Source organism: Malaclemys terrapin, chromosome 1 (genome assembly GCF_027887155.1).
Source record: "Malaclemys terrapin pileata isolate rMalTer1 chromosome 1, rMalTer1.hap1, whole genome shotgun sequence".
Taxonomy (NCBI): Eukaryota; Metazoa; Chordata; order Testudines; family Emydidae; genus Malaclemys; species Malaclemys terrapin.
In genome coordinates, this window is record NC_071505.1 from 5,944,754 (window position 1) to 5,971,193 (window position 26,440).

At 46.5% G+C, this 26,440-nt stretch overlaps 1 protein-coding gene across 1 annotated transcript; it reads right to left on the reverse strand.

Moving 5' to 3' along the window:
- CEP41 (centrosomal protein 41) lies at positions 1-26,337 on the reverse strand. The gene is made up of 11 exons (XM_054015277.1): positions 26,305-26,337; positions 25,285-25,348; positions 20,615-20,662; positions 15,257-15,318; positions 14,004-14,073; positions 12,836-12,980; positions 11,347-11,513; positions 10,502-10,569; positions 7,940-8,054; positions 6,494-6,709; positions 1-4,923 (listed from the first exon to the last, which is right to left on the reverse strand). Exons 1-11 carry the CDS (start codon positions 26,335-26,337, stop codon positions 4,778-4,780), a joined length of 1,134 nt encoding a protein of 377 aa, XP_053871252.1. The 3' UTR covers positions 1-4,777.
- Between the last annotated feature and the right edge of the window lie 103 nt (positions 26,338-26,440).

Below are 26,440 nucleotides of genomic sequence, written 5' to 3' on the forward strand. Positions count from 1 at the left end.
CATCATTTGCTTTTTATTGAATCAAACAATTTAAAAACCAGAAGACTCTACAGAAATCTATTCCACCCCCCTCCCCCCCGAAAACAAAACAAAAGCACCCGCCTAATCATATGACACAGTTAAGCTAAGATGCAAAACATATGAACCCTCAAAGACAATAAGAGGATAAGAAGATATGTTCATCAGCTCTTCCTTCGACGCACAGGATTAAGATGATCTTAAACAACCCTGACTGGCTCGGACTCTTCCTCTGATGCAGAAAAGAGTTTCCTAGTAGCCCAGGGCAACGGAGGATTTCAGATCCTAGTACTGTAGCTGGATAATAAAAAATCCTTTGCCTCACAATCGCTATTTGATTTCAGCTGAGACACTCTATCCCTCCCCTCCCCTCCGATTTTACTCTGTGTGTGTGTGTGTGTGTGTGTGTGTGTGTGTAACAATTCTTTTGAATGCGTGCACACTTTAGATATCTCGTATTCACACATAAAATGTATTCTTTTTAAGTTGCATTGGTCCCAGTGTTTTAAGCATGTAACTAACAAACATTCTCTTTATTCCCCCCTCCCCCTCCACGCCTTATTTTAAACATTCAACAACATTGACCAGATACAGCAATTTTTAGGGGCACAATATTATTGTCAATTGTCTTAAGCAAAAAGCTGATTGGATTCTGTATGAGATGCCATTTAGCTCAAGCTTTTATTTCATGATAGCGCGAAAAAGTCAGACTCTTACCGCCTGGAGGGGAGTGATGAATGCAGCCCATCAAGCTAACATGCAAACCAGCATGAGTCAGTTTTTGCCTGGATGTTCAAAATGAATAAAATACTTCACATTTTTATGACACTTTCCTAATATCAAGTAAAATCTTTTCAAAGCCTGAAACAGACATCAAATAACAAAGCCTTATAGCACCTCTGTGAGGTAAGGAAGGATTATCAGTCCCATTTTACAGATAGGGAAACTGAGGCAGAGAGCAGCTAAGTGACTTGCCCAAGGAATAAGAGCCAGAATGAGAACTTGGGAGTCCCAGGCTCCCAGTTCTGGGATCCGACCACCAAACCACACTTTGCTCTCCAGTTGACTCGCAATGTCATTGATCAGTAAATAAAAGACAAGCCCATCAGAGTTGGCAAACGCCATCACCTAGCTGGTTCGTTAAACATAAATAAATTCACAAACAGACCAACAAAACCTTTCGTACCAGAAACCTGATAACATAAGTCAGACTATGTGAGAGGTAAGACCAGTTAATACGAGTGTAAGACTTACTGAGCAGATCGCTTGCTATGGTTAGGCAGAAAGGAGAGAGAGATAGTACCTCACATTCACCGTCCCAATTCATCTGGTCTTGAAATCCCGCCCATCTGATTAACCCAACTGTCTGATACACCCAGAAGTCAACACTGTAGAAATCCAGTGCATTGGGCTACCCTTGGACAGTCAAGGATTTGTACAAACTTTTCTTTCTGAGTAATTAAAATGGAACTTCCTGGATTTCCCTGGGAAGTGGGGAGCTGTAATTTATGAATTGGGATCAGCGTTTGTTACCTATAAAAATACATATATTTAAAAACGTATAAAAATGCCAAATGTGGCGTAGGGTCTTAGAAGTGCTTGGAGCAAGATATACTGGGTTAGGTGTTGGCTGGCATCTGAAACCCATTAATGCCCCACTCAGCAGGTCCTATCCAGAGCCCCCTTGCACATTTGATCCTTGCAGAGCGTGGGAATCGTTTGTATTCATGGGAGCGGTGTGTAGAAGGCGGCTTTCCCACTCAGGGCTACCACATGTACACACACAGACCACCTCCGAGAGTCTTTGGTCACATCCTTCTCTGGAGGAAGCCAGATCCAGGTGGCCAGCTTACGTCCTGCATCCACGGGGCGGTCAGCAGTTTTTGTGGCACTTGCCTTTATGCAGCACCCAGATTGCATGTACTAAATAAAAATTGGTCTGTCAGTGCTAAAAGGTGGAAACGAAAGCAGGGACTTTTTGGCCGGCTACAGGACAACAAAGCCTCTCTCAGAAAGGTGAGACTCTGCCGTTTGCAGGGAGCCACCTTCCCACACATTCCATGTCCCAGTGCCACCCACTGGTTCTCCAAGGAAGGAAAAAGAAGTGACTATTTCCAATCTTTACACCATTTAAAGACATGCTGCTGTTGGCGATACACATACAGTGGCAGATTGCTACAGTGGAGAAATAAGATCCAGGCAGGGCTTATCCTGCACAACGCCAGAGAGGTGTGTTCTTCAGCTTGGCTTTTGAAGGTCACTAGCAGCTGATGAACATCCACAGTTCCCACTGAAGCGGATGGGAACTGAGGGCACTCGGCACATTGCAGGGTCAGGCCCTAGGCTTTGACAGCGCTAAGCAGGATCAGCATTAGAGCAGCAATCCCTGGCCACTGGGAAGTCACCCAAGCAAGCAATCCCTCTTTCTAGGAGGATTCAGATTAAGAGCCTTGAAAGAATTACTTCCATGGCTTTGACTGCTACCTACAATTGACATAGTCAAGGGTCCATACCAGCCTGTTAGATGAGCGCTGACCCCACTCTACTAACACCCTCTTCCCTCCATCTAAACCCACCAGCAAAATCGCAGCTCATCCCCCCATCATTTTCCAGTGATGGAAGCAGAAGTGTAGACAGGGTGCAGGCGTGTTGATCACTCACCCTGCTCGGAGTAGGGGGAGGCAGCACTGTGGTAATATGCCAGCACCCTGTGTAAACTTGCACGGCCGCTATTGCTACTTCCAGCTGAGCGCTATCTGTGGTGAATTATGGGCCCGATTTTTCTGGTGTAGGTGAAACCGCAGAGGACAGCAAGCTTTAAAAGGACAAAAAAATGGACTAAATTCAACCAATACACTAGGTAAAAAACTAGAAAGCAGGGTCCGCAAGTGGCTGTCTCGAGTCCCCAAAACACAGCCTATGTAGGGTGAAGACAACGCATCAACTCGGTTTCTACTGCTAGTGGGCTCCAAACAACTTCTAGCCAGCCACCGAGGAAATTGCAAGCATAAGCCAATACTGCTGGCTTGGGAGCCTTTGTGTTTGATTACGAGGCATTTTAAGCTTTGATACACATTATATTCAAATCCTCAGGCTCCCAGAAAGTCAGCAGATTCACGGCCTCCAAAATTCTGGGCAGCCTCCACCACCAGGGAGCCTTGCTGGAATGTCATTGTGACTACCGGGGACAGTTTTTTCTAGTCCTGCTAACAACAAAGAAGTTATGATGACGGCAGCTGCAGAGAGACGGTCGTGCAATACACAGCAATAGTTTCACGCCTCCACTAGTCAGTTAAGGTGCAGAGCCCCTCCCTACTCTACTGACCAAGACCTGCTGCCACAAGCGCCATCAGAGGAGCTCAGCAGAGCAAGTTTGAGTTCTGCCCCTTGACCTTATTTGAAGGTGACCCATATGCATCGTGGAAAGCAGGCTTATGAACATCTGCCCTTCAGACTGTCTAGACCAGCGATCTTCAGCTTGCAGCTCAGAATAGCTGCGTGCACCACTCAGAGACCCACATGCCAGGTGGGAGTCTGGTCTCAGGCAGAGCGAATGAGCTTTGTTCATCTCGTGCACCCCATAGCACCCCGACACACGACTCAGCAGAAAGCAAGTCACTGACCAAACTGGCTGGAGAAGCCAGGATCCTACCAAGCATCCAGGAACACCCTCTTCTCTCCCTCACGCCCAGCCATCAAGATGGAAGCAGAAGACACCAATGTTGAGAAGAACGACTGGGAGTCACCAGACAATGACAGGAAGGGCTGTGACAAAGACCTCACAACAGATCATTGTGTGATCCGTTCACTCAGCACTGCAATGTCACGAGGAAAATATCACCACAAAGGACCAGGACATTCCCCCAGAGTCACTCTGTGGTTCCCTTTGCTACTCCAGTCACCAGCAACCTGGCTCTGCAAGCAGAAATTCACTGGGAGAGACTGAAGCGGAATGAATCGGCTCCTGCTGTGAGCGAAGTTAATCGGAGTTTTGCTCAGCCCATCTCAGCATCATGACCAAAGTTACCTTCTAATCTCATTTACAAACCAAGAAACACATTGTAACGTAGCTTCGCTCAGAAGCGGAGCACTACACCACAGCCTGGAACACAGAACAGAGCCCAAGTACTCAGGATGCTACGCGGTAAAAGATTTCAAATGCAAAAATATGTTGTAAACAGTACTGTGGATAAAGGGCCACTGTCAGGTGAAACATTCTGTACATTCTTTACAAGAATGCCCTTATTACAAACACTCTAGACGGTTAAAAAAGGCGTTTTTGGCGTCTTGCTCACTTGTCACCAGTTGTGCTATTCGTTCGCTCCGTTTCTCTATTTCAGCTAGACATCAAGACTTTTGTTTACAGACAGCGGCTGGTCTATCCACCTTTCAGGTTCTCACGTGCTTGCATAGCGCTGCATTACTAAGATCCCAAAACCCCGGGGGAATATTTTCTCAGAACACAGATTCCACCGGCATTTTTTAAAGTTATAGATTTCATGGACCCACTTCTGTGGGTCAGGGACTTCGGGAAAAAGTTCATTTTCACAAAACAACTTTAACCCTTTAGATCAGTCTTGGAAAGTTATACCTTTACTTCTTCTACTGAATATCAGCCTGCACCCCACCCCTCTTGCCATTGTTAGATCATTGGTTTATTTTTCCTCTTTGCAGCTTCCTAAAATGACAAACGGGATGTACTCATCAGGGGTTCCCGGAACCGGGACATTCGTTTATTCAACTGAAAGAGACACTGGCTTTACTTCCAGGGCTTGTTCTGGAGGCTGCTGCTGCTGAAGGAGCGGGTGGCGAGGGAACCAGCCGGGCTGGCGGTGGGGAGGTTCTGGGTGCTCCGTACAGCCGTCGCCTTGGAATCTCGGCCTGAGGAAGCACGGCTGAGACGACCTGGGGGAAGAAGAACAGAAACCCATGGGATTTTGTGCTGAACAGACAATCAGACAAAAGGGTTTTGTTTTCCTCTGCCGATAGCCGGGTTGGAGCTGATGGGAGATGCTGGGATACAGACACAACCTGCCCTGTCATTTTTAACTGCGTCCAGACAGGCAAAGATACAGACCAGGTACCTAACACACCTTTCACGCTCCCCTAAAGAGCCAGCGGCCTGCCACAGAGGGAACGTCCAGACACCCGCAGCTGGCCTGTGCCAGCCGACTTGGGCTCGCGGGGCTGTTTAACTGCAGTGGAGATGTTCGGGCTCAGCTGGAGCCCGGACTCTAGGACCCTGAGAAGGGGGAGGGTTGCAGAGCTCAGGCTGCAGCGTCTACACTGCAGTTAAGCAGCCCCCAGGAGCCAGAGCCCGAGTCAGCTGGCACAGGCCAGCTCTGGATTTCTAATTGCTGTGTAGACATACCCTGAGAGGCAGGCTGTGCGTGTGGAATATGCAGGCCCAGCACTGAGACAGCTGGACCTATCACACCACACTACAGCCCCAAGCCTGCCCAATGCCAGCATGAAGGCGAGGCAGCCTGCCTGTGTAACCCACACACCTCCTGGGTGTGGTGCTCTGTCCCATCTAGCGGCATCGAGATCGCTTAGAGAGAGATTAATGAGTCTGCTCTACAGCCTTAGCTAACAGCCAGTTGGATTTTGGCTCATGCACTAAGCTCCCAAGGTCCCAGGTTCGATCCCGCCCGCCGACGACCAGGGTCTATCGGGTTGCACCTGCACTCGGGAGGGGGAAGGGATGAAAAAAAGTTCTGCACAGGGGGTCTGAGGTGATGGTGGGGCATGACTGCCGTGGCTATGTTTGTTACCACCCACGCAGTCTGTGCCCGGGTCCTCACCTTTCCCCAGCAAACCCTCCCACACCATTCTGGGGCCGCTAAATCCTGCACGGTGTCCCCTCATCACTACCCTCCGGCTGCTGTTAGGAAGGTTTAATCCTCTCCGGCGCTCGGGAGCGGGCTAGGGATGCTCCTGGCAGAGCGCACACGGCAATCTGAAAGATATACACCCTGCTGATCTGCTGCCCCCAGCATCCCTGTGACAGGCCTACACCCACACAGGCCTTTCACTAGTGCGGCAAGTACCTGGAGGAGAAGTGATACAGCAGTGTTTTAGCGAAAGGCCTGAGGAACTGGGAAAACCAGGAAATTGTCATAAGGCCTCATGGGTACTATGCAGCGTGGCACGTGCCTTCCAATCCCCTGGATTATTTTTAATAGTCTATGGGACAAATCCTGAAGTCCTTACTCAGGCAAAGCTTCCATTGTCTTCAGTGGGAGTTTTGGTGCTCTATGAATACACACAGAAAAGCCCCTGTCCACAATGGGATCAGCCTGGCACATTAGGGCACAGGTCCTAGCCTACAGTCCCTGGTCAGTACGAAAAAGCACTTCCTTTCCCCGGAGATCTGGTATAACATGGTGCTGTAGCCAGCGCAGGGGAAGTCTATGGAAGTTTTGCAGGCACAAGGCCCTCGGGGGCAGTCCCATTGTTTGTCAAGGGGTCTTACTGGCAGTATCTGAGGGGATCTGCTCCTCTTCCAGGTAGTACTCTATCTTTTGTAGATCTTCTGCAGTAAATCTCCATTTATTCTCAGCACGTGTGGGTGTCCCTCTTGGGGTGGCCCTTTTCCGGGCAGATCCAGTGTAGGTTGCCAACTGGCAAGACGTTGGGAATGAGCCAGTGACCAGTCCTTCAGGGACCTTCTGTGCAAGGACCTTCAGGCCTGGAGACAATACAGATCATATGGTTAGTGATCACCAATTATTTGCAGTGATTGGTCAAACTCTTGACTTAACTTTCATCTCCTGATCAGAAGTGACAGGAGGAGAGCTACTGATAGTACTGCTCTGGAACTATGGGGTGAGGCTCAGGAGACACCTATATAGAGGTCATTCTTCTCAACGGCTGGAGCATTTTGAGTCATGTTCCAAGAGGTACCGAGCTCCCTCGACTGCCACAGGTTTCAGTGGAAGTTGTGGACGTTCAGCACATTGCAGGATTAGCTCTTAGAGGTTGCTCTTGGGAGCAGCAAGAAGATGCAGGCTACAAGATGCAGGCTCTCCAAAGGGCTTTGGAGACTGCAGCATATTTGCGTATACCGCAAAGCATCTTATCATACTCGCTCTTCAGGAGGGCACTGATATAAGGGATGTTAATGAAGCTAAGAGAGCCAACCTCTGCCAGTTTTCCTAGGTCCTGAAGCGATGGGCTCTTTAGATTTGCTTAGCGCACCCAGACGCTGGATGTCTCAGGCTGCCTTGGTAAAAGCTATTTCCATAGTGTTGACACTATAAATCGTGGAATCGAAATGGGGCCTCAGTGGTGGGATGGATTGGACACCAGCCTTTCACCACTGGTGACTTGGGTTAAAGAATGACCTATTTTAGGGCAAGTGAAAACCAGTTGCATGATCACATATTATCCCCCCTACCCTTGTTTACACCAAGGAGATCATTCCCGCGGTTACTTTAGCACAAGTGCCTCTCCAGTGGTGCTAGCAATGGCAGGGGCAGCAGTATGTGCAGGGCGTTCTTCCACCAGCCCTAGAAAATGCACCTAGGAGCATTTGGTATAGACCAGATATCAGCATGAGTTTTTTTTTAAAGATTCCACGTCCTCTTGACCTGGTCTGAGCAGGGTTGGATGTCACAGGGGTAAGAACATTGCAGTCTAGCACTCCCAGCGAGTGAGAGAATTCCTTAAAATCCTCAATGCAGACAAAGCCTAGGAGACACTTGCCAAAGCCAAGCCAAATGGATGGCAGTCTCTAGCTAGGAGAGGCCCAAGACTGGAACAGCCATGGGTTTGTTGGCCAGGACTGTAACACACAGGCAGAGCCATGTATTTAGCTCTAGCCCTACATCTCGTCATTTAATTCAGGCAAGCCTCGCCCCCAACTCTCAAGTTTAAGCCAAGTCCCCACATTTATGATGCAAAAGGAAATCCCCCTCACCTCCAGATAACATGAATAAGTTCTCAAAGCCTCTCTCACACATGGTAGTGGCAGCCTGGCTGGCTAGTCTCTCATCATCATCATACAGGATGATAATCTTCCCATGAGCGTTTTTCTGACAGGCAGAGATGTTAAAGATCCTGTATATTTTTTATTAAACTTAACAAGAATTTGATGTCTGATGTCATCTGCTTGATGCCACATAAGTGGCAGAGACAAGTTGACATGATTAGCCTGGGGATTACAGTGAATGAGAAGCTGGATATGAGTCAGCAGTGGGCCCTTGTTGCCAAGAAGGCTAACGGCATATTGGGCTGCATTAGTAGGAGCATTGCCAGCAGGTCAAGGGAAGTGATTATTCCCCTCTGTTTGGCACTCGTGAGGCCACATCTGGAGTATTGCGTCCAGTTTTGGTCCCACCACTACAGAAGGGAGGTGGACAAATTGGAGAGAGTCCAGCGGAGGGCAACAAAAATGATTAGGGGGCTGGGGCACATGACTTACAAAGAGAGGCTGAGGGAACTGGGGTTAGTTAGTCTGCAAAAGAGAAGAGTGAGGGGGGATTTGATAACAGCCTTCAACTACCTGAAGAGGGGTTCCAAAGAGGATGGAGCTCGGCTGTTCTCAGTGGTGGCAGATGACAGAACAAGGAGTAATGGTCTCAAATTGCAGTGGGGGAGGTCTAGGTCGGATACTAGGAAACACTATTTCACTAGGAGGGTGGTGAAGCACTGGAATGGGTTACCTAGGGAGCTGGTGGAATCTCCTTCCTTAGAGGTTTTTAAGGCCCTGCTTGACAAAACCCTGGTTGGGATGATTTAGTTGGGGTTGGTCCTGCTTTGAGCAGGGGGTTGGACTAGATACCGCCTGAGGTCCCTTCCAACCCTGATCTTCTATGATTTGAAGGCAGCCAAAAGGTTTGGACTTGGACTCTCAACTAGCTGCCTATTACCAAGCTAGAATGCTTCCCCCAGCCCCATTGAGTCTAGTTTTGCAAGTGGATGGGACTCTTAGTCAAGAAAAGGCAAAAAGCACTTTCTCATGCTGGGGCGCAAGCCCTGAGAGTAATCCTAGAGTCATAGGCCTGGTCTACACTAAAAAGTTACACCGCTCAGAGGTGTGAAAAATCCACACCCCTGGGCAACGTAGTTAAGACAACCTCTTGGGGAGCTGGATTACCTGTGCCAATGGGAGAACCCCTCCCATCTGCGTTGGTAGCATCTACACCAGGGGTCTCAAACACGGCCCACAGAGTTATTTGCTGCAGCCTGCCAAGCTCCCTGCGCCCCTCCCGCCCACCTTGAGTTATTTCCTGCAGCTGCAAAGCTCCCCTCACCTGCTGCCTCCCCCCTAGCGTGCCACGTCCCGGCTCCTCTGCCTACCTCCAGGCGCTTCCCACCACCAAAGCGCTTTCCAAGAGGGAGGGGGGAGGTGTAGGGAGCTGCACGCTCAGGGGAGGAGGCAGAGCAGGGGCGGGGATTTGGGGAAGGGGTGGGAATAGGGACAGGGAGAGGGTGGAGTTGGGGTGGGGACTTTGGGGAAAGGGTGGGAAGAGGTGGGATAGGGGCGGGGCTGGGAGCAACAGGGGTGTGTGTGTCAGTGATGCGGCCCTCGGGCCAATGCACTAGTCCTCATGTGGCCCTTGTGGTCATTTGAGTTTGAGACCCCTGGTCTACACTGTAGCATTTCAGGTGTAAACAAGCCAACAGAATTTAAGGCCAGAAGGGACCACCCGATCACCCAGTCTGACTTCCTGTATATCACAGGCCATCGACGCCATCCAGCCTCTGCCACACTCAGACCAACCACCAGAGTCAGACCAAAGTATTACAGCCCTCAGGAGACTCAACCATTGTGTGTCACAGGCAGCGAACAGGAGGGACCGAGGTGCACCAATGCCCAAGGTCCTTGCAATGGCAGGGAATTGATTTAGTGAGAGATACCCAGATGATCCTAGCAACTGACCCATACCCCATGCTGCAGAGGAAGGGGAAAATCCTCAAGGTACCTGCCCATCTGACCTGTGCCACCACCCTTCTGCTGGTTAATGCAGAAACACAGAAGTTGGCAGTGAGGAGTGAGGTCTACACACAGCCATCCCTTCCCTCCGTGGGCATGGAAGTCAATAGCCTGGGATATTGCTAACCCCTGCTGTGGGGAAGTCAATGGGGCTCCATTTAATGCCTCATCCAAAGAGTGCAGCACTGCAACACCAACAGCGAGTAGCCGCCCAAGTTGTTCAAGTCTTGGTCCCCACGTCAGCACAAAATGGTCTAATCCTGAGAGCCGCAGCGCGCACACAGCTCCCACTGTCGTCAATGGGCTTTGCAAACGTCAGGTGCTTCGCACCTGCATCTTACAGCTGTAACACAGAACCCTAACATCAGGAAAATCACCATCAGCATGGGAGGGCCTCATCGTGCCCCCCTTGAAGTCCCAGATAAACTCCCATTGAATGTACTGGGAGCAAGAGTTGGCTCTGTGTTCAGTCAATGCAGAAGTCATGGAGTTCCTTTGCCAAAACACTGACACTCCAGAGCACCCACGTTTTAAAAAGGATACGTATTCCAGAATGCTATTCGTATAAGGGTTCATGGTTCTAGACAGCGTTGCGATAGGGTAGGAGTGAGCTGCAGATACAAGAGAAAAAAGGGTTAGGGAATGAACACCTACCAAACAGCCTAGATGACTTGATTGGGACCTGTCAGAGTACAGAGGCCTGGTTCGCAGTGAAGAAAGGTTTAATTTCAGCTCAGTTCCTCCCTTCTCCTGCCCAGGTGCTTTGGGAAGAGAGGAGGAGAAGATATAAGACTGGCTGCTTGGGAGAAATAGTGGAGACAATGTCTTTGGGGTCTCTCAAGCTAAGGAGTCCATCCATCATCCCCCTCTCATGCCCCACCCTGCCAGTTTCCTTTTCTGCTTATGTTGGTTTCTTTCGTTTTCTTATCACAGACACTGAGGCTGTCTCGATTTTCATTTTGCAGGGCCAGGCTATGCCAATATCTGAAAATTGAGAGCCAGATGGGAGATCGCGAGGCACAATTATTGCCTCCTGATCTTGGCTCTCAACAGATGGGAGCTCACACTCCACAGGCCCGCCTCACCTTCAGCTGGGAAAGGACAGTGTCAGGGCTGGGCTCAGCTGTCGGGGACACAGGCTGCATGTTTTTGAGTGTGAATCAATCGGCAGCCACTCTTCACTCTCCCTTGCCTAGGTAGTTTGTACTCGCGGTACCAGTTACCCAGGCAGGGCTGTGCATGGGACTCACCACAATACAGAGTGAAATAACAGTACTTCTGCTGCATTCATTGGGGCCCATCTTTGGGGCAAGAAGTGTTGAACATATTATGCAAGCAGTTGACACTGATCCAGGTTCAGAGAATCCTGCAGTGTTCCCCTCCCTTACCTCCAACGATATGACATTGGTCATACGCATCTCGATCTCGTACGTCAAGCAGCAGGAATGGGCAGTCGGGGTAAGGCTTGTCTTTAGCGTTAGTGTCTTTACCATTAACATCAGGTTTCTTCCGCAGGCTTTTGTCTATGTCTAGCTCACCTACACCACTGATCACACTACAAAAGGAAAGAAAGCAGATTATGATGCAAGATCTCCTTCTCTAAGCACTTCTGTTCCTCTGTATTAAGATCAGGATACGTTTCAGTTTCTTTCTGATCCATTCACAACCTAACACAACAAGTTACCACATAAGACTATTGAAAAGGATGTTGCCACCTTTCTTCAAAATTCATTAATAAACGTAAAGGAGTCAAGTGAACAGCTAGAGATCAGATTTTCCAATTTTTCCTTATGATTTCTTCTTTAAAAAAATCTAGGATATTTATTTTCAGAGGTTCTGCACTCCACAGTCCCAGTGGCTGGTCTGGGAGTACTCAGTACCTCTGAAACAGAGCAAGGCCCCTTTCACAGAAGGTTTTCTGAAAGATTGTGCTGCATCGTTTGCTAAGGGGAGATTGGTTAAAAGTTCTAGTACTTCAGTAGGTTACCAAAATGGAGATGTTGGTAATCGGTTCACAGTAAATTATTTGCCTGTTCTCTGCAAGCAGCATGCTGCAGAGATTGTGTATGCCATCACTAAGTTGTAGACGAGATGCTCAAGAGTGAAGATCCACATGGTGATCATACCACAGGGTTCTATTCGAGATAAGTTGATTGATTGCAAAGATACACAAGGTACCAGCCTGACAGCCTTGGAGATCAAATCCTCCATTAACCCAGACAAACTATGGGTAGTGGTGGTACAAGATTCCCCCCCTACTTCTTTCTAATATGCCTCAGACCTGGAAGGGACCACATCTAGAACAGAAGAGAGCTCAATTTCCATGGTCCAATCACTAGCACTTCCATTAAGATCATCAACAAGGACACATTAGTTTAAAGTTTGGTGGTGGCAGTTTGTGATGCAGATGCTTGAACAGCAGGATTTGGACTGAGTCACACAATCTCATTTCAGGTCGGTCCTTGGACAGCTGCCAGATGGTAACAGCTTCCAGTCACTACCATTCAGGCCAGGATTCAAACCTGAAAAGCTCTGCCTCCCACTGCAACCTCAAGCCTGTGGCATTTGGATTTCTAACTCCAAACCTAATATGCTACTGGGGACATTTTGCAACGACTAGAAGTGCAACAATGAATTATTTGCAAACAAATACTTCTGACAAAAGATGGTGTTCGAGTGACTTGAGATCTTGCTGGGATTAGCTGTTAATTGATAACAGGTTCATGAAAACAGCCATCTACAGTACTAGAAAGACTGAGACGTCTTATACAAGACATTTGGAAGGGACAGGTGGAGTGTACCACAGTTGGTGGGGAAACAGGAGGAATATAGTGGGTGGGGGAGGAAAGCCATTCTTTGTGCATTGCTATCAGGTACCTCTGCAGAGTAGACCGATACGATTCCCCTGCTCCAGTGTTGTTTATGAACAGGACTGGACTGGCTGGCTTCTCCGTGGGGCTTCCTTTCCCGTTAGTCCCAGCTGTGAGTTCAGCATCAGTCTCTGAAATAACAGTATCACCATCTAAAAGGGCAAAATGGTAATGGAAAAGTAAGTTGCTTGTGGATGAATGACTCATATATTTGTAAACACAAAGACCAAATTCCATTCATGGAAGCATGTGTGCTGCAGGATTTGGTGCTTGTTATTAATCTCTTACATTTAAGACACTGTGCTCTCTCAGAGGATCCCGAAGAGTCATTAAAAACAAACAAACAAAATGTAGGCACTGGTCCTCAACCAAACCCCAGATCTCAGCATGGCTGAACTTGGGAGAAGTTTGGACCTGTGTCTAAATTTTACCGTTAGTACTCCATCTCTGTAATGGGACAAATCAAAACCAGGAGCCAGATATCTCAGAACACTGGGAGAATTTTGCATCTAGACCTGGATTTTGTAAGCCATATTAGATACAAAGATCCTTCTCTCACTACTGAAATGAGGCCCCCTATGGCAACCTGCAACACTAGACAGGAGAACAGGGGGTTGGGGGGGGGGATGCTCTGTTTTTTTGTTTCTTGGTTTTTTTTTTAAGGAAGCTTGAAGGGAAGGGTGTAAAGAAGCACATATCCAATAGAAACTACTAGGAGAATCAACCAAACACATTCTGAACCACAGAATTATGATCACAATAGTAGGGCCAGCACCCTAATCTTTCTAAAAGAGGCCATGTGATCATTAATGGCTCAGGACCTCCCTTCTAAGAATTATCCAAAAAGCAATACCTTCTTCAGTAATAAAAGGGCTATGTACTGGGCCATCAATATTACTCCCAAGAGTGCCATAGTGGGAAGTTTCCCATCCAAGAACTGACCAGATCCAAACTTGCTTAACTTAATGAGCTCATAGCCCAAGGCAAAACGGCTGGAGACTAAAAACTGAACTGTTTTTCTCTCCAATTAGACAAAATTCAGCAAGTTGTCGAGTGAGTTTGCGAGCGTGATGTTTTCTAAGACACTGAACGCCACAATCCGAGGACACAGCTCAAGTTCAAACCCTGGGATCCAGCGTGTCTCATCATCCCTACAATAAATATCATGACAGTACCTTCCAACTTTTGGATCTCCTCAGCTGACACTTCCAATGTTTCATCAGATAGCGAAGCAACTTGGATGACCTGTAGGAAACAGTAATAAACCCGGTACTAGTGTCTTCTTGGAGCGGGGGCAGCAGCACTGGCTTTTCAAATAATCAGAGCATTCCGCGCATCAGAACACAGGGAGTGAGGACATCCCCTCTGTTGGGCCAACGTCTCAAATGTGACTCCATGCCCCCACGTCACGCAGAGGTCTCACATCTTAATTAAAACAAAAAGCCACTCGGCTTTAGAATGAAGAGACCCCAGATAATCCATAGAAGTATCCCTTAAAGATCATAGCGTGTTCTGACATTTATAGAACATTCCCTCGAAGTTGTGATCTACACATTGCAGAGCCCTCACTAGCTTAGCGAAAGAGTTCTAGCATTACTCTGCAACCGTGCAAGATGCCTTATTTAATATACATATAATATAATATAATAATTCATAAATTAGGGGCCAACCCTACACGCCTTACTCATACATGTAATCCTATTGAAGGCAGTGGAACTAATCATATATAATGGTTGAAGGAGGGGGCCTCTACCAAAGCAACTTTATGTTCTGCTTTAGGAAGGGGAGGGTAAGGAGTCTTCCCTTCCAGGTTTTTACTAGTTACCTTGGCCCATGCTCTCTGGCTTCTGTACTTTCTGATCATGCTTTGTTTCATTTTTTTAATATTTTGCTTCATTGGTATGTTGCATTTTTCCACAGAAACACACAAAAACCTCTAAACATAACAACCCTCCAGCCTTTTAGAGTTATGATTTCAACTGGGCATTACATGCGGTGACTGCTTTGTTTAAACCACTATCAGATCACATGCAAATGATATTTTTTACAGCCCCATTCATTAGGGAATCTCTAAGCAACTTACGAAGGGAGCATTACTATTACAAACCCATTTTACAGATGGGCAGAACTGAGTGTTCTAAAGCAGTCACTAATTCGGAAGCTCCATATAAGCGCTGACAACGCAGAGTTTCCATTGACTTCAGCTGCAGCAAAGGGTGCTCAGCACCTCTAAAAGTTATGACCTAAGTGATTTACTTTATATAAAAAACCAAGTGTGCAGAGGGGAACAATGGCAACAGCCTGTTCTCCAGAAAAAGCTTCAAGTGCAACAAAAATAACATTAGACACAATACAAGAGTGGGGCTAACAAGAACCTAATCACAAGCAGGCAGTTTTCAGAAGCCAGCCGGAAAATAGTCATACGTACCAGCTGGGCAAAAGTTGTCACTTTCAGCCTCTTGAATAGCTCATCTTTTTTGTATCTGTAATCTTTAACAAAAAGAGAGTAAGTATGTATTTTCCCACAACCATTCACAGCATCAAAATGATGAGAATTAGCGAGCGCCATTATCACACAACCCAACCTATATGAAGAGACTAGAATTTCTGGGTGACACAGGCTGCTGTCACTGATGGGAAGGTCAGAACAAACCTGAAGGTCCAAAAGAATGTACACCTAGGACAGATCCTGCCCTACTTACTCTAAATACACATTTCTTGAGGGAGGTTTGCTTGAGCTATTTCCACTACCCCAGAGTAGGAAGAGTTCACAAATTCAGCATTCCTATGGCAGGTCTGACAAGAAAGGACACTGCACCAGTCAGAGTCCTTCCCCACAAGTCCCCCATTAACTTTGGTGTGCTAATCTCCCCTGCTGTTCCGTTTCAAACCCATTGCTGCTGCAAAGCCTCTTAAGCTACAGACAACGTCCTACGACCTAAATGTTTATCCCATGCATTGTTTATAGCAGAGTTAGATCATAAGCATTCTGAGCTAGGGAATGGGTCTAAGTTTAAGACACTGCTGTGTACAAGTAATAATTTGCATACTATAACTGATTGGTGAAAATGCTTCAGGTCTTCCCTACTTTATTTTAAATAAAAGTCAAATCTGGGACCCCATTGGTTATGTCAGTATAACTATCTACAGAAGGGTGCAATTCTCGCGAGGCACTAGAGTACAGACAAGTGAACATTATACAGTTCTGAGGGGGATACCGCATTCAGGGTTGGAACCCTTGTTACCAGAAAGATATTGGACTAATTGTACGAAAGGACAAGGAAGGCTCTCAAACAGCAACAAAAGTGATCAGAGGGACTGACTTATGAAGAAAGATTAACAGAGCTAAATATAGACCATCTGGCTAAGAGGGGCAATAGAACAGTGGACAAAGAAGCCTCCACACAAAGGAGGGGAGAAATGATTTAGTGCGGTACAAGAGAAGTAGCGGGGTAAAGGTAAGAAAAGAAAATGTAAGATGAATATCAGGAAGAACTTCTTGATGTGACTCTGTTAGGATGTGAAAGTCTCCCAAGTGAAGCTGTAGAAGCCTCATTCCTTGGGGCATTTACAACTAGACAGGACAGAGCACTGGAGACTGTCCAGTAAGGAACAACCCTGCACTGGCAGGGGGGGGGGGATGCACCAGATGTCCTAATAAGGCTTTACCTTCTCTAGGGTCTGCAACTGTTACAAAAGATTGTGCGCACAACTTTTTAAACACTCAAAACCCATGTTTCTTTCCCTCCTCCATACTCTATGGGCTGAACCAAAATAGGTCCAATCATTCCTCCATTCCTTTACTTCTTCCCCACTGAAGTCACAGGTCAGGGAACGATCGTCAGAAGAACGTTAATCATTTTAAGAAAATGTCTCAGAAATCTCACTCTAGCTGGGGACTGATAATGGAATGCAGACCCTTTATCAAACCCAGGCTGCTAGGGACTTAAAATTGCTACCATCTGTGGACTATTCCATGGTTTATGTGAAGGAGTTTGCTGGGTCTCAATCCAGATCCCAGCAGACACCACAAGATCACCAACAGATTTAGTACTACTCAGCTCTCTTGCTGGCATCCTCTCAGTTGAGAAGACTAAGTGGGCCATGGAGACTGAACTCCCCTCACAAACCATAGGTCCTGGCTACATATGGAGTGGGAGTGGGGAGAAGTCCTGCATTGCCAGTGCCTATAATTGCCCTGTGGCTAAGAATACTTCAGTCTCCAGGGCACCTTTCAGCCTGACGGTCACGTAAAACAGACCCCATGAGCATCCCCACCAGCTTTTGCATACACACTTTGAAACAAACGTTCTCTAGCCTCGCTATTTGCTTATTACGCTCAAACACACACTTCCTGGGGGAGATTTGCCTGAGCCATTTCCACTACTCTAGAGCAGGAAGAGTCCACAAATTCAGCATCCTGCCCTACATGGGATCTGTTAAACATGGAGAGTAATTACTAGGTGCTAAGTGTCCCATATTGGTCTGTGTCAAAGTAGAGCAGAAAAAAAATACAGGTGTAAAACCTTGAAACCCTCTTACAAAGGTGACCATGGGATCCATTAACGTGCCTTCAAAACCTTGGTTATAAAGTTTCATATGAAAGATCTGCACATAAGCTAAATCCTGTGAAATGAGCCGCCTTGGACACAGGGTGACCAGACAACAAGTGCAGGGGGTAATAGGAGCCTATATAAGAAAAAGACCCAAAAATCGGGACTGTCCCTATAAAATCGGGACATCTGGTCACCCTACTTGGACATATGAAAGACTGGGATGACCATTGTGGTTCCAGAGAGACTAGATGTTTCAAGCCTTATGCTTAGACCATTAAGCCACCTCCTGCACCTCCATTCTTATTAGCCAGAGTCCTAAACACCAATATGACTCACGAATAATAGAAACATCTTTCTTCTGAACAGCCTGCTTCTCTTGCCTGATGCAACAAAACTCAAATCCCCTAAAGTCAATGTCACTTGTCTCCCAAGGCTGAGATCCCCAGCCATGGCTCTGAGATAACCCCTCCCTCAGTTCAGTTGTCTGGATGAAAGAAGTGAAGATAACGCCCAATTATAGTTTAAGAAAAAGGTTTTGAAGACTTATGTATAAAAGTCAACGGATCCTTATTTTTTGAAACCTAATGACTAATAATTAAACATTGCAACGACTGGATAAGTGTTTAATCTTCTTCAAAACCAGGTTTATTTACAAAAAAAAAAAGGAGCTGTCACAAATCTTGACGACTTAGTTCTACCCCCTAGCAGTTAGTATGAGCTCAGAGGACTATCACTTTTACCAAATCTGTATCTGAATTGGAGCAAATCATATCAAATATTTTGTTGGGGACTTACACCGAACAGTAGAAAGTGCAGTAAAATGCTGCTTCTCGTTGCAATATCAACATTACGTACCTGGCTCTGACTCGGAAGATCCATTTGGATTTTCTGACATTATGAATCAAGGATCTGGTATTAAACTGTAACTGTCCTGCTGAAGATTTACAAAGCCCTGTTTCCCTGGGCTTCAGCAATGAGTGAAGCAATATATATTTAAGAATGGATCGGATCTTGCAGCAGCTTCTCTCAAGTCTCTGCTTCAAAGGACTAAAATCAGAGTTTCAGTTATCTTACCAGTTTTGATTTTCCAGCAGGTTTACAGTATTGAGTCGGACTCTCTCAAGTTACACAAGAGACAGAGAATTGACTGTACTAGGCATCTGATGTTGTGTCCAACTGGTGTCATCTATCCATGAGAAATCAAGGGGAAAAAAGTTTCTAAATTGCCCAGGAACACAAGGTGCCCATTCAGCAGAAATGCGATGAGAAAACCGCTACTGTACTCTAGAACTGGGATTTAAACAAGAAGCCTTCAGCACAAAAGGAAATTAGATTCACAGCACAGTTTAAAACTGAAGGCAGCAAGACAACAAGATTTGTGGTACAGATACCACTGGACTGCCTTTGCTTTTTATATACTGAAATCTTAGTCAATTGATCAACAAAGAATATCGTGAAACAAGATAATTTTCCTTTTCGTTTTACCAAGAGACTCACAACTAAAAACAAAGAAGAGGGAGCAAAAAAGTGAAAGAACAGTTTTTTACCAACTCAGCTACAAACACTTTTGTATTTCAGATATGTGATCTCCCTTGTAATTTGAACTTTATGATGTTAAAGGAACAGCATAAAACAGTTTTAAAAAACCCTGAAAATGGACATACAAAATCCTAAATGACCTTAGTGTTTGGTGACTTTTTCTTCACCTCTCAATAAAAGCAGGGTTATTTGGATTTAAATAATTTTCCTGCCTTCCCATGCATTAACAGCAGTGCTGGAGATTGAGAAAAAGAAAGCAAAACTGACTAGAAATAGAAAGTGACAGTGACTAGTCTAGTTTCACTGGCAAAACTGAGTGAAATGCAACAGAAAGACACTAAGTGGTGAGGAGTAGTTAGGGTTTCATCAGCTTCAAAATCTAAAGAGTTAAAATATGTTGTGGCAAATTCACCCCATAATAACTCCACTGACTTCAGGGGGATTACACAGGGATGAACACAGCTCATTTACATTTTAACAAAGTGTCCTGTTAAAAGTCTATATAGATCAGAAACAAGGCCTCAAGTTCAAGCCCACAACCAGCTGAAGTAGAAACAAAAGCCATTTAGCTCTAAAGATATTATAGATAGTTCCTGTAGAGCAGGTTCTCAAACTGGGGGGTTGGGACCCCTTAGGGGGTCGCAAGGTTATTACATGGGGGGGTCGCGAGCTGCCAACCTCCACCCCAAACCCCGATTTGCCTCCAGCATTTATAATGGTATTAAATATATTAAGAAGTGTTTTTAATTTATAAAGGGGGGGGGGTCCACACTCAGAGGCTTGCTATGTGAAAGGGGTCATCAGTAAAGAAGTTTGAGAGCCACTGCTGTAGAGAGAGGTCTTTTAGTTATGCCATTTACAATCGGCTTAGGTTGACTATGGTTAATACAATTGCATTCTACCATTCCTGGGGAACAGTTTGTCTATCATCCCTAACATTGCTTTTACCGGATAGAAAGTCATTGGCAGACCTGTCCAAGTGTGTGTGATGTCACCTTCTAGTGGCCGTGGTGTACAGATAATCCAGAAAAGCAAGGGCAGGAGAAGAAGAAGAGAGAAGGAATTATTATGGTTTGAGGGAGAAGAAGAAAAGACAATTTCCAAGATTTTGGGAGAAGCGAGAGCAAGCCAACATACCGCCTAAAAACAGTAGTTTGGGCATAAATAACACACTTCCTTCTAAGTCTGACTAGGGTGGCTTTAGGAATAAATGTAGAGAGCTGTCTACAGCACCACAGGAACAGTATTGGATTACCAAGATCCCTCATCACCAAGTCAGTCCTGAACTGGTCTTTTCCATCTGCAGAATTCTTTGTACTTGGTCCCTCCCTCCCACAATCTGTCCTCATTTGTCCTCAGTAATACGATGTGCACCAGGCAACTTACTGTTTCTGGATGAGCTCCCAGAACTCTCTACTCTGGTGCTTTATTTAAAAGCCTAACTGTAAAGGATTTTGATGATCACATTGCTTGATGCAGAAACAGGGTAGATATCTAAAAGAGATTACGGTACACTATCTCTGCACCGCACCCTCTGAATCCTCACAGCACCTATTTATAGTTAATGGGATTTGGGCACAGGTCCCAAGAGCAGATTACACCACTCGCTTCCAAAATGAAGGGGCCAGGATTCACTGTGCGGCGTTCAACAAACCCCTTGAGTTAACCTCCTCTCCCCATACGTTACTCACTTCTCTTGATCTCTTCCAATTTCTCAATGTATTTGGTCAGGCTGTTTCCTACAACAGAGAACAAGCACTTTGTAATAGATTCGTATTATAAAAACAGTTTTCAGAACATGAACGCTCAAACACTTATAAAGTGAGAAGACTGGATTCTAGCAGCCTAGCAACTCTGGGAGAAGCAAGGCTTGCACCAGCTCCTCCCTTACCATGATGAGTCCACCCAATACCAAAAAGGAACGAGGAAGGAGTTTCTCCTCTTAATAACCATCGCTCACGATGAGGGGTCTAACTGAACAGCCAGGTCAGACAGAAAACGGGCTGAACTGACTCAGGCAAGCATCCAAGGAATGGGCAGTGCTCAGTAGGTCCAAGCCTGTAAATACTTGGGAGAGGATGTCTTTGGGAGGATCAGTGGCTAGCAGGAATCCAAATTGTTTTGCACAACCTTATTTTTAAAGGATGTGTTTAACTGCTATGCAGTAAGCCAGTGAGCATTCCACTTAATTTATTAGCAGGAGTTGCAGTAAAGTGATAGAAAGGCATCGACGGTCTGCCAACCAAAACAGCAGCACGCTTAAAAGCGCTGAGAGGGCTTGTTTGTAGTCTACTGGTTCCACCCAGAATTCCCCTGCCAATTAAAAGCACATGTGGTTTTGGCAATACTTTGCAGAATGGAGAAATGATCTTTACAAAGGATGTTATTTGGGACATCTACCATGTGATTAGAGGAGGGGACTGGGAGTCACAATTTTGGGGTTCTATTCCTGGCTCTGACACCTACTTCTAAGCCGTTTTCTCTCTCATTACTCTGTGACATAGGGGTAAGTATTACTGGGAAAGGTTCTGCTCTATTACCCCAGTGTAAATGCAGTGTACCTTCCTTGACTTCCAGAGTTACTCCTGATTTACACCAATTAATGAATCAGAATTTTCCCCAATACTACTTACCCCTACCTTACAGAGGGATTGAAGCTTAGAGGTTTCAGGTCTCAATTTAGAGTCTAAGGTTTCTTGGGCAGGAACTCTGTCTTTCAGTATTCAAGGTGTGTTAAGCACTACCATAACCTACATCAGGGGTCGGCAACGTTCGGCACGCAGCTTGCCAGGGTAAGCACCCTGGCGGGCCGGGCCAGTTTTATTTACCTGCTGACGCGGCAGGTTCAGCCGATCGCGGCCCCCACTGGCCGTGGTTCGCCATCCCGGGCCAATGGGGGCGGCAGGAAGCTGCGGCCAGCACATCGCTCGCCCGTGCTGCTCTCGCCGCTCCCATTGGCCCGGGACAGCGAACCGCGGCCAGTGAGGTCCACGATCGGCCGAACCTGCCGCGTCAGCAGGTAAGTAAACTGGCCTGGCCCGCTAGGGTGCTTACCCTGGCGAGCTGCGTGCCGAACGTTGCCGACCCCTGACCTACATAGTTTATAATCAATATCTTAAGTGTCTGGAGCTCCTCGGATACAGTCACAGTTTATATTATGTCAGATGGAGCAAGGCTGATCTCTATCAGGAGAATATTTTTTAATTTCATTCAGAGGTCTGATCTCCACCTGAAACATAGGTCGAACCAGGTACATTGCTCGGGGTGTGAAAAATTCACACCCCCGAGAGATGTCGTTAAGTTGACCTAAGCCTGAGTGCAGACACCACTAGGTCCATGGAAGACAGCAACTGCCTCTTGAGGAGGTGGATTAACTATAGCAATGGAAAACCGATTCCGTCGCCCTAGCAAAAGTGTCTACACTACGGTGCCAGAGCTGTGCCACTGTAGTGTAGACAGAGCCATAACCTGAGGGCTGGTCTACAATACAAAGTTAGGTTGACTTAACTACATTGCTCAGGCCTGTGAAAAACGTCATGCCCTGTGCCATGTAATTAAGCCAACCAAAGCCATGGAGTAGGAATTGCTAGGTCAATGGAAGAATTCGCCTCTCAGAGAGGTGGATTTACTACAGCGACAGAAGAACCCCTTCCTTTGCTGTAGAGAGCATCTATACTACAGTGCTACAGCAGCACTTAGCATTTCTAGTGTAGACATATCCTGAGATGGACAGGGAACCACTGAAGGTTAAGCAATATAGGCCTGTTTCCAGTGTAACCCAGTGGCTGCTGCAGTCTAGATCCCTTAGAGGAGTGAAAGGAAGAATATTAACAGGGCATTTGCAACAGTTAAGATAAGAAAGCAATTAAGATACAAATAGGGATTTAGGTGAAAAGAGGCTCAAGAAGACGACTAAGGGCTAGTTTACACGGGCAGCACTTTAACATGGCTTGCGTAGTCGTGCAGGTTTCAGAGTAGCAGCCGTGTTAGTCTGTATCTCCCCTTATAAGTATTCTCACACTTCTTATCAAACTGTCTGGACTGGGCTAGCTTAATTATCACTTCAAAAGTTTTTTTCTCTTACTTAATTGGCCTCTCAGAATTGGTAAGACAACTCCCACCTGTTTATGCTCTCTGTATGTGTGTATATATATCTCCTCATTATATGTTCCATTCTATATGCATCCGAAGAAGTGGGCTGTAGTCCACGAAAGCTTATGCTCTAATAAATCTGTTAGTCTCTAAGGTGCCACAAGTACTCCTGTTCTTTTTGTAGTCGTGCAGAGCTCTCCCAGCACTCTTAAAAAAACCCACCTCCACGAGGGGCATTCCTCCCAGCGTTGGTGCACTGTCTACACTGGTGCTTTACAGCGCTGAAACTTGCTGCGCTGGTGGGTGTGTGTGTGTGTGTGTGTGTGTGTGTGTTTTTTCACACCCCTGAGTGAGAAAGTTGCAGCTCTGTAAAGCGCCAGTGTAGACAAGTCCTAATTCTGGAAATATCCTGGAGGTTCCGATGTGGGATTTGAAACAATAGAGATGAGTTGGTGGAGGGAAAGAATTGGGAGATGAGGTTAGATTTTTAGATTTGCTCCCAAGACAAGGTCTGAGATGGGCTGAAAAGGTAGATAAAAAGATACCCAAGTCAAAGAGTTCAGTCCTTGACGCATTTGTTAACTGGAAATATTGTGCGGTCAAGAAGTGACTGTGTGAAATTTGGGTCCTTTTAACACAGGAAAATCTGAAGAAATTGAAGACCCGTCCCCTTAGCCTAGCATTTAGTTAATTCTTTACCTGCCTTTTGTTTTGTTTCTTACATTGTGATAATTTAATAATTTCTAGCATATTATACTCAGTTGAGGGAGATGCATTCGGGAGTATCTGCCCTAGAAGCAGCGTCCAATAACAAACATTTCATAATGGGAAAAGATAAAAGGACCAAGGTTAAATTCTTAAGAATCTAGAGGAGGACAGTTCCATCAATGGCTATTAGCCAAGATGGTCAGGGATGCAACCCCATGTTCTGGGTGACACTAAGCCTCTGAATGCCAGATGCTGGGACTAGATGACAGGGGATGGATCACCTCATGACTGCCCTGTTCTCCATCATGACTGCCCTGTTCTGTTCATTCCCTTTGAAGCATCTGGCATTTGCCACTATCAGAAAACAGGATACTGGGCTACATGGACTATTGGTCTGACCCAGTATGGCCATTTTTATGTTCTTATGAAGAGGAAAATGAAAAGCTGAAACACAGGGCCAGGAATCAGGAGAACTAGGTTTTAGGCCAAGCTCTGCTTCTCTGATTCACCGTGACATCTTGGGCAAGTGACTTAAGTGCGCCGTGCCTCAGTTTCCCCCAAACATAAAATGGAAATATTTGCTCACCTACCACACAGGGAGAGTTATGATCAGTGTTTGGACAGCAATTTGAGGACATAAATAGCTAAAGATTATATATGATCATAACTTCTATAGTCAGTCACATGGTAACTCATCCCGCCTGCTCTCCCTCCCCCCAGTTGTGCATTTACTTTAGATTTGCTCCCAAGACAAGGTCTGAGATGGGCTGAAAAGGTCGATAAAGGGACTTTAGAAGGGATGACTGTGATCTAGTCTGACCTGCAACTTCTAACACATGCCATACATAGAACTTTCCCAAAATAAAGCCAGTTTGTACACTAGTGTTATGACTACAACTCAAGAGTTTTAAAGAACCATCGAACAATAGGTAGAGTCTGGCTATTAAATGACAGCTAATATAGAGGAGAGGGTAACAGGACATATCTACACGTATTCAAATGGTGAAAAAACAAGGCAAGAAAATAACTTAGGATGATCCAATGAGGCATAACTAGTTATAGTGGAATGAAAATGAAGTAGCAAAAGTTTAGGTTGTATAATCAGGAAAACAGGCACCTATTAGATAATTTACAAAGGAAAGTGGTGGATGCATCATTACTTAAGACATTTAAAAAATCATCAGACAAGTCACGTGAAATGCACAAAAAATAATTCTGTGTTAGCAAGGAAAAGGATGGGGAAATGGAAGGGGAAAATCTAACAGGGGCCTTTAAAACACTAGCTTTAATTTCAAATCATGGGTAAAACAAAAGCTTCTGTAAAAAGGATACACTAGAAAAGTCAGGCCCATGAATTTTACTGAGCATTGTTACATCAGGAGTCTGACATCAATGACAGTCAGTTGAGAGGCTCCAATTATGACCACAGATTTGAAGTTATTTCAGTGCAAATTTTAAATAGCTGGCTGAACACAGGCAGTTAGACATGTAACATAACATATGCTGGTACAGTTTGACATCTGATTAGCAGATTCCTACACAAGGCGATATTTTCACTTACCTGTGTCAAGGCGAGATTTTATGTGTTGATATTTAGGATTCTGTGGAATTCTTTTGGTCAAACACTGTTTAGGGGGGAAAAAAAGACGGGCCTTGACTATGTAACCATGTATTGGCTGCAGGTGCTGCAGCCCTTTAGTGAGACTGCTTCAACCAGTCTCTCCAGAAGGGCCCCTAAACAGCTGTAGGAAAAAAAAAAAAGTGTATAGGAGGCCACAGAGCTGGGCCACCACATCCCCTACAGTTATCTAAAGCCAGAGAAAGCCAGAACTCATTTTAAATGGCCACTGTACCTCAGTCAGCTGGCAAGCTTATTTGATGGTGAAACACCCCCAGGCCCCTCGTTCTGGGGTAGAAGAAGGAAAACCCTTTAACCTCTCGATTTCCATTTCAGGACCCTCCCTCCACAGTATAATTTTAAAATCTCAACGCAGAATTTCTCCCCCTCACCCATGCAAAGAGGCTGCAGCACAGGGGCTCCACCCTCCAACATCCCCCCCCACTGGCAATTTTCATCCCCCCCCCCTCCGAAACCTCTCCCAGCTCCTCTAGGGACCCCTGGGATTCCCGCCTGAACCTGCTCCCACCTCTAGCCCCTCTCCCGGGATCATCCAGCATCACCCCCTTGACCTGAGCGCCCCCTCCCCAGGGCTTCATTTCTCACCCCCCCCCGACCATCCAGCACCAGCCCCCCCCATGGGATGCGTTTCTCACCCCCCCCCCCAGGATCGGGTCCAGCACTACCCCCGGGGCCAGCCCCCCCCCCATTCATTTCTCACCCCCCCCCGACCATCCAGCACCAGCCCCCCCCATGGGATGCGTTTCTCACCCCCCCCCCCAGGATCGGGTCCAGCACTACCCCCGGGGCCAGCCCCCCCCCATTCATTTCTCACCCCCCCCCGACCATCCAGCACCAGCCCCCCCCATGGGATGCGTTTCTCACCCCCCCCAGGATCGGGTCCAGCACTACCCCCGGGGCCAGCCTCCTCCCAGGGATCCCCGCCCCGCTCCGCGCTCTCACCTCCGGGTCCCCGATGCGCCTCCTTCCCGACATTTTTTCAAACTGGCAGCTGAGCCGTGACACCAGCCCCCAGCACCGCCCCCTCCGGCTCGAGCTACCCGCCCCCTCCTCCAACAACCCGCCCGCCCATTGGCCG